The sequence below is a fragment of the Furipterus horrens genome, unplaced genomic scaffold, assembly GCF_987537825.1.
Source record: "Furipterus horrens unplaced genomic scaffold, mFurHor1.1.pri manual_scaffold_7, whole genome shotgun sequence".
In the NCBI taxonomy this organism is placed as follows: Eukaryota; Metazoa; Chordata; class Mammalia; order Chiroptera; family Furipteridae; genus Furipterus; species Furipterus horrens.
The window spans coordinates 13,874,024-13,890,763 of NW_028327177.1; the positions used below are offsets into that span (position 1 = coordinate 13,874,024).

The 16,740-nt window shown below is 43.7% G+C and overlaps 1 protein-coding gene across 2 annotated transcripts in view; it reads left to right on the plus strand.

Moving 5' to 3' along the window:
• Nucleotides 1-1,513: 1,513 nt before the first annotated feature.
• The window catches only part of SAMD12 (sterile alpha motif domain containing 12), a 323,498-nt gene continuing 308,271 nt past the window's right edge, over nt 1,514-16,740 (plus strand). For both annotated transcript variants that reach the window (XM_090283426.1, XM_090283427.1), the window contains exon 1: nt 1,514-1,658. In XM_090283426.1, the coding sequence (XP_090139552.1) occupies nt 1,646-1,658 (13 nt within the window). In that variant the 5' untranslated portion in view covers nt 1,514-1,645. The remainder of the gene's footprint in view (nt 1,659-16,740) is intronic.

Sequence of the window (16,740 nt, forward strand, 5' to 3'; positions counted from 1 at the left end):
TTAAAGCTTCCCAGGTGATTCTAATATTTATCCACAACTGAAAATCCCTACTTAACTGCTGCTTATCCTTCATTAGGTTGAACCACATAAAATGGCTCCATTCATAGAATTTTTAAAGTTAAATATTGACTATTTTATATGGTTAAACTAATATTTCCTTCACATCTTATTTACATTTACATTAAAAATGAAAGAAAGAAAGAAAGAAAGAAAGATGTGCTCATACACACTGAGAAACAAAACTGTTTGTAAAAAAATTTAAAAAAAATAAATGGCCAAGACAGAAGAAGAAAATCTAAGTAGTCATAATGGGGAGAATCAGATCTTTGTGTTTCCTAGAGTTATTTTTCAGTTCTTTCTTTCCGTTCTTTCTTTTCTCTTTCTTTCTTTCTTTCTTTCTTTCTTTCTTTCTTTCTTTCTTTCTTTCTTTCTTTTTTTTCTTTCTTTTCGTACGTACTTAATGCTGCAGACTGGGTGAAAGCGGTATCCTGTTAACTTGAGAACTCAAGGCTTTAAAAGTCTTACTGCAGTCCTGAGTCAGTTTTATTCCCAAAGCCGTTCCCTTACCGTACCAGCCATAAATACATCTGTATTTCCACCTGCAAGGGGGAAAAAAGTTTGCTAACTTCATTTTTTATCAGGACTAATCAGGATTTACCCACTCTGGAATGCTATTGCCTTCCACGTGGCTCTCTTTTTCCTGCGTGTTCAAAGCACTCCCAGCACCTGGAGTTAGGGCACAGGTGCAGAAGTTGAAAGAACACTAATTCTTCAGCGTTGCAGGCCCTGTCACAGACCACCGATGGGTCCAAGGCCAGGTAAGCTGAAAAGTTTCCATCTCAGACTTCCTCAGGTGGAATCCTGGTTCCTAGATTTTGCTCCTAATAATCCCTTGGGGATGATGCCTTTTCGGGATTTTTTATGCCATCTGCCACACCTGTGCGAAGTGTTAACCACGTGGAGGACCAGCTTTATTACTTGCCAGGATTCACCCAAACCCCATACATGCCAGGGCACAGAGGAACAAGTTTCAACAGCACTGTGTGCAGTGGCCCTCTGGCCCAGGCAATGAACCATACATAGCCCCCCGGTGGCTCTGCTGTCGTCACTAAATGGGTGGCCAAGGAGGGCAGAGAACAAGCCCAGGAGATCACACCGAAAACCCCACCGCCTCCTTTCTCCCTATTCCTGCCAGGTGCATACCCACTTCTAATTGAAGGGAAGATCTCAATCACTGTCTTTACTCTAAGTGCGGAACGAAACCCACCTCAGAGCATCTTGGGAAATGTAGTCCCTGTCACCTTCCAGGGGTCCCCGTGTCCTTTCACGAGACCCCCCAAGAGGGATTGCTCTGCGTGGTCTGGCTGAAGCCGGAGCTGCAGTCTGAATGTGGAGGGGAGAGTGCGCCCCGCGGAGGATCCGGTGTGTTTTAGCGGGTCGTAGCGAAGGGGGGAACTACACTTCCCAGGGGGCCCCGCGCGGAGCTAGGAGCCAGCAGCCTCTCATTGCGTGACCGCGGCAGGTTGGTCTTGGAGCAGATGAGCGCAGAATATTGAGGCGAAAGCGCGAGGAGGGGGGGAGCGCGGGGGCAGAAGGAGTATCTCGGCCAAGAAAATTATGCATGCGTTAGGGAAGCTCTGAGAGAATGGCTGTGGAAGGTAAGGGACGCTTGGGCATTTTAAGCTCCCTCTTAACCCGCGTACCCCAATACACACATCCCCGGTGAATCTTGGGGAACGTGGGGAGGACAGGAATGGGGTTGGTGGCGAGCGGGCCCTTTCCCCTTACACCCCTTGGCGCTCACCTGAGCCGCGGAAGGCCAGTAGGCGCTTTATTCAGTTGCTTTGGAAAGACACGTAAGTGCGCAGGACTTCAGGCTTGGAGACCAAGAGTGTCCCTAATGTGAAACGATGTACTGGAAATGGGGAAAAATGCGGAGAGACAGGCATGAGGTCTTAGCCCCAAGGGGCTCCTTTCGCTGCGCCCTCCCGGTTGGGCCAGCTGGCTGGGTGATCAGCGGGTGGCGACCGGGCAGGGGATGCTGGCTTTGCCCCTCGCACTTTGGAGAGGACCCTGGCCAGGTGCGTCATCGGGAAGCATGGACTGCGATTGGATCGAGGGCCCCTAGTCGTGTGCACCCGGCAGGGGCGGCAGCAGAAGAACCCAGAGAGTGGAGGTGCCCCTACACCTGTCTCTGTTTATGCAACCCTCCCGGAATTCCAAAGTTTACAGAAACGGAATGGAATCAGCCAGGGATAAAAAGGACAGCCAACCTATTCTATTTGGGTGAATTCATTTCTTTGAAGACCACCTGCCTCTTTCCTAGCATAATTCTGGCCGTTGACTTTGCAGTTTTGGCTCAACAATCCTGCCTCCTTTGAACTTCCTGGTTGAAAGTAGGGACAGATGGTTTGTGAGGCATCCCGACTTTTCATTTCAGATTCTCTTAGCTCGGAACACAGGCTTTCTTGTTGAGGGTTTTTCTGGGGAAAAATATGTGGACCAGACATGGTTGTGATGTCAAATTGGAGGTCAAACTGATAAAATGAAATAATTATGGGACGAAAGGGAGCCTAGTTCACCTACAAAATTGTGGTTCCTGAGTGTGGCTCAGGTCAGAGGGAAAGGGGTGGGGGAAAGGAAAAAGAGGGCATGCCTGCTAATTGCATCAGGCTCCCTGCCAAGGGGAAGTGAGCCTGTTCCTTGTAGGCTGGAGACAAGAAGGAACCACAAGAACTTGCTCCTTCCCTCTTCCATGACCGCCCCAGGTGAGAAAAACTAAGCTAATTTGACTGGTGTTCTTCGTAATTACCTAACCTGAAGTAGCGACAACCCAGCTCCTTTGCTCAGCTTCAATTAATGCAGGGAACTACTGCCTTTGAGCTATCTCTGCTGCCTTTGGGATATCTCAGGTTCAGACATGCCCAGCTGGCCACTCGCAGTTAATCTGTCGATCCGTATCACATATCTCTATATATATCTATATAGCTATATATCTATCTATATATATACATATAAAACATTTGGTTATTTAATTATATATAACATATATGCTTTTGAAAAGGACAAATAGCCAAAGGCTTTTCTAAGTTTTCTGTGCCAATATAATACATAATAATAGGGTGAGACTCTAGCTTCTTGCATGTTACAGTTAATGGTGAGACAAGACTTAGATTTTTTTTTAAGTTTATCCTGAGCTTGAAGCCAAGGGTAAATTGATCTATAGACACCCCTCTACCTCACTCATCAGATGACATCATGACCTCATCTCTTCCCCACTTTCCTGTGTCCCCAGTGAGGAACACTCCTACTGCCGTGCACTAGAAGTTTAGAATTAGTCGTATTTCTTGTCGGACGGGTTTATTTAACCTTATGAAAACAAGGAGTTTAGAAGGAAATACACATGGACTGTGGATAACTTATAAGGAAATTAATCCAGTAAATTATTTGGTTAACATGCCTGTCTAGTAAACAGGATGATCCTGAGTTTGAATCACAACAAGGTTTCCACTTGAAGAATCAAGTATTGTAGTTTAAACTTTGACTGCAACTATAATTCCTCTCTCTGGTTTTGCAAAGGCAGTTTTCTCTGCCTGGACTGGGCCCATCCTGGCGACTCTCATTTGTTGTTTGGAGGCTCAGGGAAGTCTTCACTTCCTCTGGGATCCTGTCCCAGCCCTTCCTTTGCCTGCCTTCCTGGCACTCTGTCCTGTCTATGGGAGATGCCTTCTGCACTCAGCATCCCTCCCTAGCACCTGTGCTTACATCCTAACTCTTACACACTTAATCTTTCTCTCACTGGACTATGAACCTGTAACCCCTTGGGAGTTAGAACCATACACTCTTTGACTATATTCCCAGCAAAGTACCTGACCCATAATAAGCACTCAGTAAATGCTTTTGGAATGCATGAGAAATAAACCCAGGGAGCTTTTGTAACAGACTCCATAGAGTGTGGGACTTTTGTAGGAGTTCAAATGCCATAAAATAACGGACTTTTGAGAGATGTAAAGGTAGGAGGCACTTGTTAAAGACTATGTCCCTCTCTTTAGTCTTTTGATATTCGAAGAATCTTTTGGACCAGTGGTTCTCATCTGAGGGGGCATTGTCCTCCTAAGGCATGTCTGGGATATGTAGGGACTGCTGCTGGGGTCTGCTATTGGTATTCTGTGCTCATTAGCCAGTGGTGTTAACTGTCCCTCAGTGCATGGTCCTCCCATACAAAGTTCCCAGCCCAAGACCAAGTAAGCATCAGTGTCCCCAAGCTCATGGAGAAACACTGAATCAGAGAATAAGGAATTTTGCCAGAGGAACTGGAATAGGAAATACATGTTACTGAACATCTGAACTTTAATTTCTGCATCTAGGAAAAAAAGGGTACATTACTGTTTACTTTCCAGAAAAGTTGTGAGGGTCAAATAAAGGAAGAGGCTTATACAAGAGTGCCTGAAACATAGATCCTCAGGAAATATTATCTGTACTCCCTTCCATTCCTCGGGGGGTGGGGGGACACTATTTGGCACATGTTTTGTATCCTAAATTGTCACTTATTTACACCAGTCTTTCTAATTAGTGACAAATTAGGAAGTTTTTGTGATGTGTAACCTGTTTTTTTTTTTTTTTAAGTAAGCTTGAACTTGTAAAAGTGTTAAGAACAAGAAGGGCGCTCATTCATTCTGCTGAACATGTAGCCTTGAGTTTAAGATGAAAAAGAGGCACCCATTGTTTATTGTTTTATGGCTACTTTGATTTGTGTTTTCTTCTTTGATATTAATGACAACATCCTATTTCTGTTCCCAAGCCTGACCAATGCTTTCAGCTGATGGGAAGCTGTGCTTTCCAGTCATGGAACACCTGATGGTCTGCATTCAGATTGGGATTATACTAGCATCCATTGCCTTAAAAAAAATGTATTGTAATAAATTACCCCAAGAAGCTGGAGAACTGGGACCACTGGAGAAGAGGTAGCACACAGAAACCACAGGGCAGTCCACTCTCCATTGATAGACCGTGGAGACAGTTGTGTCCCTTGAGTCATTGTTTAATAACAGGAGTGGGTTGCAGTATTATACAGGGAGAGGGAAAAAGTCCATTCATCAAGGACTACATTTTATTTATCTCTTTACCTCAATGTTGGTGACTAGCACTTGGAGGATCACAGTCATTGTTTCATGAATGAAGTGTAAATGCCCCAAAGCAAGAGAAGGGTTTTCCAAGTCCCTGTCCCCAATTCATCTGATTGCTTCATCTGCAGAGTTATATAAGAGGAGTGAATGGACATTGTGCATAGTGTTTCTACTCCAGATCTAATAGGATAGCCCCTCTTTCATGGCAGATAAGTGATTTCCAATATTCAGCATCCCCCCACTGCATGTCCACGCAAAGATTTCAATCGGAAGGCTATGTGCTCTAAATGACAACTGTGTTAGGGAATCTGAATTTTCCATCAGATGTGGATAAATTGGCTTATCAAATGGTCTCTGATGAGTCATTTGGTGCTCAGGTTATACACTTTTTCTCCTGTAAAAGAGTGAAAAAACTGCCCATTACCAAAATATTCTTAGGATAAGTCATAACAGCGGCTGGGGAAAAGGGCAGATGAGACAGACACTTGTCACAATGAGCAGCAGTTGGAAATGATGGCTCTGTACCCTGCTGGAAAACAGAACTGAATCACAGAGAGTCACAATAGGAGATAACAATGTTATCTTTATTACAAGGCCACCTGGGTTGTTTTTTCTAGCTTTGGGTTGAATGATGAAGTAGACTTCCTAATATTGCACCCCTACAGTACAGCAACCTTTCCATAAGTGCCTGGCTGTGACATGGACAGCCAAGGGGACAGGCAGGGGCCACTGAAAGGGAAGGAGGGAGGCCCAAGTCACCTGGACTTTGTTCCTGTTCACAGATTTGCGTGTAAATCTTTGTCTTCTCTTTTGAGAAAAGCCTGTGAGGGAGTGGAAAGAAACCAGAAGGGTCATTGTCATGGGTCCCTCCCTCATATGACACATGAAGCAAGGAGGAAGATGCCCATCTTGGTGCTAACACAGTGGCATTTTTCTAACTCCATTTCCTTATTGAGAACATCATTGGTATGCATCTCTTCTGCTTGATGGTGCTTCCTGAGGGCAGGCACTGTGTCTTAGGCCTGGCCTTGGTAGACCCTGTATGGAACTTGTTGGATGAATGAATGAATTGGTAGGATTATGGATGCTTCCGATTTCCTCATAGCCCCCTTTCATCCCTAAGGCGAGCTGCCAACCATGTTCATCTACAAAGCAGATGTCATAAAAGCAGTGGGCCTGTGGACAAGTTTCCCTAACAGGGCACTTATCTGTGCAGTGTCATGACGTTATTATTCAACTAAGAGCTACCCCATTTCAGTTGTCACCAAGGGTCCTTTTTTCTTCTCACTTTTTAACTTTTTTGTACCCTAGCCCATGAGACCTGACCCTCCCACACCCGCAGCTTCTATCAGTCCGTCTTCTAGGGCATGAGAGAGGTGACTAGAAGCCCATCCCTGGAAATTCCTGCCTAGTGACTGAGCAGTGCGGCCTCAAACCTGCTGTGGCGGAGGTTCCCGCCACGCCCCTCTCTTCCTCAGGACCTTGAAGCCAGTTCAGACAGAGTTTGTCTCATCCTGCTGCTGCGTTGCCTGGCCCAGCCCTTTCTTCCTCACCCATCTTGCCTTACTCATGCACCGGAAGGAATGGGGCTGGTGCTAGTAAGGGGTGACTGTGTGAGACCTTTGCTGGTGTAGCTGTGGTCTGGAAGGCTGAGTCACAGTGGGCGCAGCCGTGACCTGTTATGGGAGGGGCAGCCAGGTACCGGAAGTTGGTTCTTGAACTGCATTTAGTGAATCAGGAGAAAGTGGGGAGGATTGCAAACACTCTTCTGCTGGCATTCAGGCAGATTTTGAATTTTCTGTTGATGAGCAGTAAGAGTGTTGCCTGTGGTCCCGGCCAGTGACTGTTGGTTGAAGCATCATCTTCTACCCCCAAAGCTTAGAGGAGGGGGCACAGGCCATGTATAGGAGGCAGCTGATAGATGTTTCTCTTTGACTTCGATGTTTCTCTGTCTGTATATCTCTCCTATTCTCTTTACCATCAATAAACATATCCTCGGGTGAGGATTAAAAAAAAATAAAAAAGTGAATAGTACTGTCTGGGTGCAAGAAACTCCAGTAGATTTGGGGAAAGCTAATGAAGAAGGGAGCTTAGCTCACTCTGCATCCCCCCCCCACTCACCCCCACCCCCGCCTTGGGTGAAGGAGATGGAGAAGCAGATTAGGCTGAATGATATAAGTGCTAAATAAAAGTCCAAGCAGCATAACGTGGGAGGTCTGAGAACAAATGGAGCATTGAGTTCTGAGCTGGATGGGGAAAGCCTAACCAAGGGAGCAGCATCTGAGTGAGCTTTTTGTAGGATATTGATAGATGCAGAAAGGGTATAAAACAGAGTGCCATATGTAGAGTATGTTCTACCGAATGGATCCCCGCCCCCCAAATCCTGGTGTTATGGTTATTTAGCCCTTTATGGGCAGGGAAGTGAATGAGGATGCTCCTAGGTCACATCTGGTACCTTCCATTTCCCACAGGCTCTATCTTCTGCTGGGCCAAACCTTCAGCTCTCTCTGCAGCTCAGCTGGATCTTGCACATAGTCCTTTTGAAAGCACAGGAGCAAGCAAGGAAGGTTCTTGCCTGTAACACAGGCAGGTTCCTCCCCACTTTTCTGATGGGGAATGTAGCAGCTCCTTCAGCTCCGAGCTGACTTATGAGAGCACACTTGGCTATATTTAGTCTGAGTTTTGAAAAGTGTGGGTGCAAGAAGCTGCTTGGACAGCTCCATTCCCAGAGGGAAGAGCACGAAGGGGCGGCAGCTGTTGGGTGACAGGGGCAGCCGCCTTACTGCTTTAAGCAGCCCTCTTCCAAGGGCACTGGGGCCAGGAGGAGCCAGCTGGCAAGTTCAGTGCCTTTGCTCCTCCCTCCGCTGCTCTCGCTTCTGCAGAAGGTGCGTAATGGTGGTCTGCCCAGAAAATCCCAAGTCTTCAGTGATTTGGCAGATGTCTGTGGACTGGCCGTGGGGGGTGAACCTCAGAGCTGCAGCTGATTTGAAGGGCTGGGCACAGAATGGGCTCAGGCCGGCTCCCATTGCACTTTGGGGATGGTGTGTACATACCACTCACAGTGCTGTCTTTAAGTGTACAGCTCTGCAGCCAGACCAGGTGTGAGCCAGACCAGGTGTGAGCCCCAGCTCTTCAGAGCACCTGCTGTGTGGGCGAGACAACTCGCTGAACAGCTCAGAGACTCCTTTGCTCACCTATCAAATGGGAATATTAATAGTAATACTCATAGGCATGTTGCGAGGGTTACATTAGTATCAATAAAGCTCTTGGGACCCAGTCTGGCAGGTGCTCAATAAATACTCAGTAAATGTTAGACAAGATGATGGTGATGATACCATCTGTCTCTTCTTCCTGACACAATTAAGAAAGTGTCTAAGTCATTTTTATGGCCCTCTGGTGATATAATGTCTGTATAATAGAAGATACTCAATGAAGGAACGCATGTTCTCAGAGTTGGGATAAAACTAGCATCCTTACTTTTAAGTGTGTTATTTGATTTATTAACTATCTGATTCCTGCAGTTACAATGTAAGAGAGGAAAGTAAGAGTGATTATGTCGTGAGTATATTCATGAAGGACTCATCACTTGAATAATTTTTACCCTCTAAAAATGTATGTGGTACCTGATACCCACAATTTCATAGGCAAGTCTCTCTCTGATTGCTATGATAATCAGCCAACCACACAATACAGTATGTATGTAAATTGACCACATAGAGCAATTTTAGATTTTTCAAAAGAGGAAAGTATTCATGGATCCTATGAAAGTGACATTGGAAAACTGATGGGACCATACAGCTGTGACTCAAGTAAGATCTGGCTGAGTTAGGCCAGAAAACCGTTAAAGAAGAGAAAATTGGTGTAAGATCCTGACTTGCTAGGAACCAAAGAAAAAATATTAATACCATCTAAAGATTTTAAAAAGCCTTTGGTGAAAGGCAATACCCTGAAACATTTTGGGGGAAAAATTATCTTCTTAAATGGGCTATAAAATGTCAAGTGTGAAATGATAAGTATTTTGTCCTGCTGACATAAAGCTTGTTGCAAAGTTATATAATTAATAAAAAATGGATTTTTGTTAAGAATGAACACATTTGCAATTATCTACATTTGGTCTAATAGGAGATAATATAAACTCTTTATCTTTTTTCAAGATAAAGTATCATTCAATCTATTTTACTATTAATTTTGAAACTTGAGTTTCTATTCAAATATTCTCTCTATTCTGTAGTAGTTTTTTATTTTAATTTTGGAATTTAGGTATCGTTTACATACTGTAGAATCCACCATTGGTGGTTGCATTTTGACAAATACAATATATTGGGTCTTGTAACCACCACCATAATCAAGTTCAATTCCTACACCCCAAAAGCTTCCTTGTGCCCCTTCCCATACCCACGGTTCCTGACAACCACTGCTTTGAATTCTGTCCTTATACTTTTGCCTTTTCCAGAATGTCAAATAAATGATATCATATACTACATTGCCACTTGAGTCTGGCTTCTTTCACTTAGCATAATGCTCTTAATATTCATCTACATCACTGCCTGTATCAATAGTTGAGTCCTCTTTAATTGCTAAGTTTTATTGCATTGAATGGATGGATGTACCACAGTTTATTCATTCACCAAGCACATTTGATTGTTTCCAGTTCCTGGTAATTATAAACAAACCACTATAAACAGTTGCATACAAGTTTTGTGTGAACCTAAGTTTATTTCTCTTGTATAAATAGCTAGGAGTGGGATTTTTGAGTCATATCAAGAGTATGTTTTTAACTTATTAAGGAATTGCTAGCCTGTTATCTCGAGTTACTCTGCCTCACATGTATCTTCCTCAATTTGGATTTTTTCCCCCTCTGTATTAACCTTCTGATGATAATGAGACCCTCATAAGAACGAGAGGATTACATTAATGGGGACTTTGCAGGCGACTGGGTGAGATGTAAGGGAAACCCTTTTCCAGGAGTGCGTTCCTTGAGCTGCATGTTGGAACAGTACGTAGAGCTATAGCAAGTGCACCTGCTCAGGACTTCAAGCTTGGAATGTCCCTGGTTTTGCCTCCAGAAGAAAGCTGTTACATTCCCTTCCATAATAAAAAACACCAGAATTTGTCACCAAGTTCTGGATAATGATTTTTGTTTGTTGGTTGTTGGTGGTGGGAGAACATAAAGAAAGCAGCCCAGATGAGGGAAGGGCTTAACCTTCGGAGAAAATGAGAACAGGAAGACAGGAAGGGGAACCCCTAAGAGGAGTTAGGTGTTGGGGGGGGGGGCTTACCTGTCCTTGAAAGAAAAGGTCTTACCTGCCTAGGGGAGTTATGGGCTTCATTTTGTCTAAGAAAAGGTTAGTTGACTCTGTTTCCTGTGTGATTTAAATTTTGAGGGTGGCAGGGGCCAGGGTTGTTTTCTGCCCTGTGCAATTCTGATTTGGAATTGGGTGTTTCGTCGGCTGTCGTTATAAACAGTGGGAGCAGTACTTGGTTCACTGCAAGACCACACTTTTGTCAGCCACAAACTGAGTATAGGGCCTGACAACAGATTCTACAGTTGCTTCCAAATGCAAAAGACAAACTTGGAGGTATAATTTGGGTACAAACACACTAGGATTTCCAGGATTTCCCACTGGTCTGTGGAACCACGGGATGGAATATTTGACTTTGGAATTGCTACAGAATCCCTGATACATGGTTGCCTGAAGTGTGTATTGTTTGGTTATAAAATGGGAGTTCAGAGTTTGCTGCCTTTTTTTTTTTTTTTTTTTAGAAGGTGCCTGTGCATTGCAGGGAGGTGAAAATATGATTATTAACCAGGCTTCAGTAGATGTACTTTACAGTTGATTCTGTGTGGTGTTCTTTGTTGCCCCCTTGATGGCCAGTGGTTTATACGTGGCAGAGAGAGCAGCCAGCAGCCCGGGAGTGGACCCGCATCTCCTGGCCTTGGCTGAGTCATCGCCTGCTTTCTGCTTCCATCTGAGAGCAGCATCAGATGTATGTCAGGACTTTTCGATGCCCAAACTCTTGCTTTCTGTTTCTTTTCTGCTCTCTGGGAAAACCTAGCTTTTCACATTGTTTAATAAGCTCTAGGCTTGATTGGGTGTTAAAGTCATCTAGGGAAACTTACATGGCTATAGCATTTACTTCCTGCAGCTTAGAAGTAGGACAGTCTTCATTTTACATTCACAGATATTTACTGGGAACCTAATGTGCACCAGGCCCTAGCAGAGTTTGATTTATAACCCTATAATATGGTGGGTCAGCTTAGGCGAAGCAGGTACAGAGACAGATATGCTTGGGTCATATTTCCTTAATGATGAGATGCTCCTGGGACCCTTGATAACATCCATATTCCTAGTACTTTCCCTTGGATGGTGCCCTTAGTCATTGTTTTTTTTTCAGGGTTGCCACAAACCTTTAATTTATAAAAACTACATCATCTGTGAGGCACAGTAAGACAAAGTACAATAAAATGAGATATGTCTGTATCTCTTATCTATGACCTTAGTCATTCTTAACAAATATCTTAGGGGTTGGGCTCTTAGCCTAAGATCACAAAAGGAGATGGAAGGTTTCATGGGATCCTTGACCTTCTTAAAACTGTATGCCCAACATGTATATGGGTATTCTGTATATTCTTCATGGGGGAAAGGCCTGGGGCTTTCATTTTGTTCTCAGAAGGGCTAAAGATGAGTCAGATATATTCCATGGTAACACGTGCATGACTTTTCTGTTGTTTGATACATCTCCAGTGCCTACAGCCCTCTCTGAAACATAAAGGCACTTAACTATTTGTTAGACAAGAGAAGTAATGTTATTTTGCACCAACTCCCAGCCAGCCTCTTGATGTCCACATTCTAAACATTAGTTTTCATACGGCAGTGGACAGGTGGGTTTCCCACACAATCATTGAAATACTTTAGGTCCAGAAAAGATAAGAAATTTCCCCAAGGCCACAGAGCTAATTTGTGGTGGAACTGGACTTTGTTGCCAACTTTCCCGTATTCCAGGGCCCTTGCTCTTTCACGGTCCTGTGTTGCTTTCTGATTTTGGTTTTGTTTTAGTTTGGTACTTTGATTCCGGTTTACTATGCCTTTTGGAAATGTTGGTAGTGTAAGAAAAACAGTATAACAGAACTTGGGCTCATCAGGAGGGAAAATTCTTTTAGGTTTTTGGGTCAAGTCTCTCCTAAGGTGTTTATCTCAATACTGGCTCTCTACAGTTCTGCTTGCTCTTTGTCAGGAGCCCCAGGTCTTTGGGTTTTTGTCCTTGCTCTTGTGCCGTGCCGCCTTCCACGTTCACTGGGGTGCCCAGCACTGATGAGCGTGCGTGTCTACATATTCATTTGGATAATAAGTATTGGTTGTGCATCTGCAATAAGATGACCACCGTGCGCCGCACTGAGCAGGATAAAAAAATCTATGCTTATGAACCTTTCCCTCCTGGGGCTTACAGTTGAGTCAGACTCAAGGCTCTGGTTGTAAACGTATCCCAGTAACAAAGGTGTGGACTTGGGCAGGGTCGGCTGTGTAGGGGCTCTGCTTCCCCTCAGTCAGGGGAGCTGCCAGGCCCATAGCAGTGGCCCTCCCATTGACATAAGAGGAAAAAAGAATGGAGAGAAGTAAGTGCAGGAAACACCTCATGGGGCAGGGCAGAGGGAGAAAGGTAGGACTTGGGATTGTTTAGTTATAGGGTCTGGCAGACACAGAGTCGGTCCCAGCTCTGCAGGAGCTCTCCACTGCCCATACAGTCACGACCAAAGTCCTTAGCAGTCAGGGCTCTTCCCAGCATGTGCCTGCCTTCCTGCTCCAGGCTGATTTCCCACCCCTTCCCCTTAGGAAATCTGCCCTGATTCTCAGGGAGCCCAGGATCAGCTGTTTTCTGGGCTCTCATTGTGCCTGGAATCCCTTCTGCCTCAGTGCTGTTCTTCCACCTGGAATGTCTTTCTCCCACAGGCTCACGAGTTGTACTTCTTGCACGTGTCTAAGACAAGAGAATAGGTGGGGGGGGGGGGGGGGAGAGCGTGCTCTCCTGTGTGAGAAGGGCAACTGCAGTGTTTTCAGGGATGGGAAGAGGAAGCTGAAGCCAGTCGTAGGGGAACCATTTCAGGATGGACTTAGGTCGGCATCGCCTAAAGCCCAGTCAGCAAGGTGTGTACTGGGAAATGCCCCTGGGCTTGTGAGTAGTAAATGAGGAAGCAAGTCCATATTCCAGTCATTAAAAGGGTTGAATGGGTGATAAGGAAGCTACTCTTGATGCCAATGTATAGAAATGGAAAGAAGTTTCAAGAAGGAAGAAATAGTTGTAGGAAGAGAGATACCAAGGTCAAAGGAGTTGTATCCGTGGTAAGCAATTGGAAGAAGGAAGACAAAGGGCCTTACGCAGATGGGAAACGAGTCCAAAGAATGAGTGAAGGATGAAATAGGAAGACTTCTGATTTTCAAATGTTGGGGGAGGGTCTAGTTTTTGGAACACGAGTCGTTTTCCGGAGAGGTTAGGCCTTGGTGGGTGCTTTTGTGTGGATCAGGAGTTGGGTGCACAGGCCAGCCAGCAGGTACTACAGGGGAACTCTGATCCTACAGACTGGGTTTGGGATTCCAGAAAAACAGCAGCAAGTAGAAGTGATGTCAGAAAGGAAAGGTAAAAAGGAGCCTGAAAATAAACTTGGTAAACTTGACCATTTTGCCAAGACAAGAACATATGTTCCATTTTCTTTTCCTATCTCCTGCCCCTTTCTGATTTTAAAAGCCTTAAGATTTAGGTTTCCAGGGTGCTGAGGTCATTGTCCCTGATGCTAATGGTTAATAGATCTTCCCTGACTGATGATGCATGGTCTATTGCTTGCTAAGTGTCTCTCTACAGCTCCATGAAGCTCCTGTCTCCCTCTGACCCCCTTTGCCTGGCCAGGGATTCTTAACTGAAACTCCGAAGCTCGTAGCTTTGGCCCCTGTGTATTTGCTGGGGCTCACCCCAAGGCCATCACCACTGAAACTGTACTGTCCTGGCTTTGCACAGCACTTACGCTTTCCAAAGTACAGTTTCTGGTTGGCACCCCGGCTGATCCACTGGCAGCTGCAATAGGCCCTCTTGTTCCCGTTTCCTAAATGAGGATGCGAAGGCTCCTTTGCCCAAGGTCACATAACTCATTAGTGGCAGAACTTAGATTTAGAACTTGGTGTCTTGAGTCTTTTTATTACGGCTTCTATCACTGCTGCTATGATTGGAAATGCTGGCACTGTGCCTGCTTTGAAGGGGTTTGTAAATGGAATGTTCTAAATGGGATCAAGAATTTTACTTAAATCATGGATGAAGGCAGCCAGCGTGGGCCTGTGGTCATGTGGTTCTCCAGCGGTGCCTAATCCTTGGCTCCAGTAACAAGAGATTAAGTCCCCCTTTTTTCTTCTCCCAGTTTTTTCTTGATTCTCCATAATTCTTATCTCCCAAGTAATTGTATTAAAGTAATATTTAAAAACACATTTTTCTGCTATAGAAATCCTTCATATTCATAGAAAGAAAAAACTCATAACACCAATAAGAAACTAATAACAATAGCTATCATTTATTAGGTACTGACTGATAATAGCTGCCAGTATGTACTAGTACAGCTGTACTGGATGTTGACAGCAAGGAGTGTTCTAATGGGTTGCCGTTTAGGCCATATTCTTTCTACTTGTTCTCAATAATCCCGTGAAATGGTTATTACTGTTATCTCTGTTTCCTACACGGAAAAAACGAAGGCTGAAAAAGATAAATTTTCCCAAGGTCATCTGTGGTAAATGATGGAGTAAGAATTCAAACCCAAGTTCAGATGACTTCAGTGTTGACTCCGTTGCCACTAAACAAGGGGGCCATTCTGATAGACCTAGTAGAGAACCCAAGGGAAAGTTCACGTTTCCTTCTGGCCTCTGTATAATTAACTCACTGTACCTGGGGTAACTTAAGTCATTTCAACGAATCTTAACAAGTGCTTAGTTGTTGATAAAATATTAACGTATTTTATTATTTCTCCCTTTTTTTCTAAATGTGTATAAGCACAATGATCAGTCTCATCCTTAGATACAGATGCCCACTTAAGGAGGGCAGTTATAGGTGCTCTTGAAAAGACAATAAATAACTGTCTGGGTTTCAGAAGGCATTCTGTGAGTTCCGTCCCTGTAATTTGCTGATGGTCATTGTTGAGATCAGAAGCATAGACAACACTTACCCATTATGATGAAAGGCATATCTGTTAGGGTGAGAGGTCTGTGCAAGATGAGGTTAGGATCCTAGTTAATGGTAAAACTCACAGTGGTAACACGTAAATTATGTTCTAGCCACGTTTATTACAGCTTGTTGATTATTCACATACACTACTTTTATTTGGTTATTGCCAAGGCATTGTATTCTTCTAATTTTCAGTATATTCTTTTAACAAGGTTTTCTACCTATCCTTTTCTTTTGTAGCTTCATTTTGGTCTCCCAGTTTATCTAGTCCTTCCCTAATACTTCTTTCATCTTTCCTTTTTCTTCTTATACTGTGTGCAGCCATTTTTATTCTTAATGTTAAGCACCATGGATTAAATAAACATTCAAAATCACTGCAATTCTTTTTATTCAGCCACTACATATGTATGTCCTCTTAGTGTTAAATATTTTGAAATTAGGTGATAAAACATACCCGATATTTTATATATGAGTATAGACAGAGAGATAAATATTTTTACTGTGTACCAAGGTTTGTGGCTTATAAATATTTTCTCAAATGCCTACTATAGTTGTACTTATTCCCATTTTGTGTATGAGGAAACAGATTTTGAGTAAGTAACTTGTCTGAGGCCACTCAGTAAAACAAGTTGTAAGTGAAGCTTCTGTATGTCTGTGTAGTTAAAATCATCATGATAAGAGTGTCTAAATCCTTTGAGAACTTACTGTATGCCAGGAAGTATGCTAAGCACTTTGTAAACTTAAAATTGAGATTATGTTTTTATTAAAGTTATATGTGAATGTAATTTTACTTTTTATTTTTTTGTTTTTCAATTACAGTTGTCCCATTTTCCCCCATTGCTCGCCCCCACCCAGCCCACCCCTTCTCTCACAATCATATCCCTCCCCATTGTCCATGTCCATGTGTCATTTATACACGTTCTTTGACTAGACCCTTCCCTTACTTATCCCCCTTCTCTCCCTCCCCCTCCCCCCTATTGACTGCTATTCTGCTCTTTGTTCTATTTAGTTCTTTTGTTTGTGTTGTTCTTTAGTTTCCTGTATTAGGTGATATCATATGCTATTTTTCTTCCTTTGCCTGTTTAATTGTATTTTATTGTTCTTTGCTTAGTGTCCTATCAACTTATCACTAATTTCGGCAAAAAGTTTCTCAGTTAAGTCTCCTCCCAGTAAGTCATACGTTAGGTATTCTGTGAATGCCTTCTCACTGAGGAAATTTTTCCAACAGAATTCTGAGTTGTTTCAAATAGGTCTAGCTTTGTAGACTTGCTTCACAGCTGTTGGGTGTAGATTTTCTTTCACCACTGTCCTTGGGGTGCCTTTCTTGAGTATTCCTCTTACTTTCTTTTAACCTTGATTTTGATGGACCTCACTGTCCTGAGAAAAGGTACATGGGAAGCATACTTTTGAGCACTTG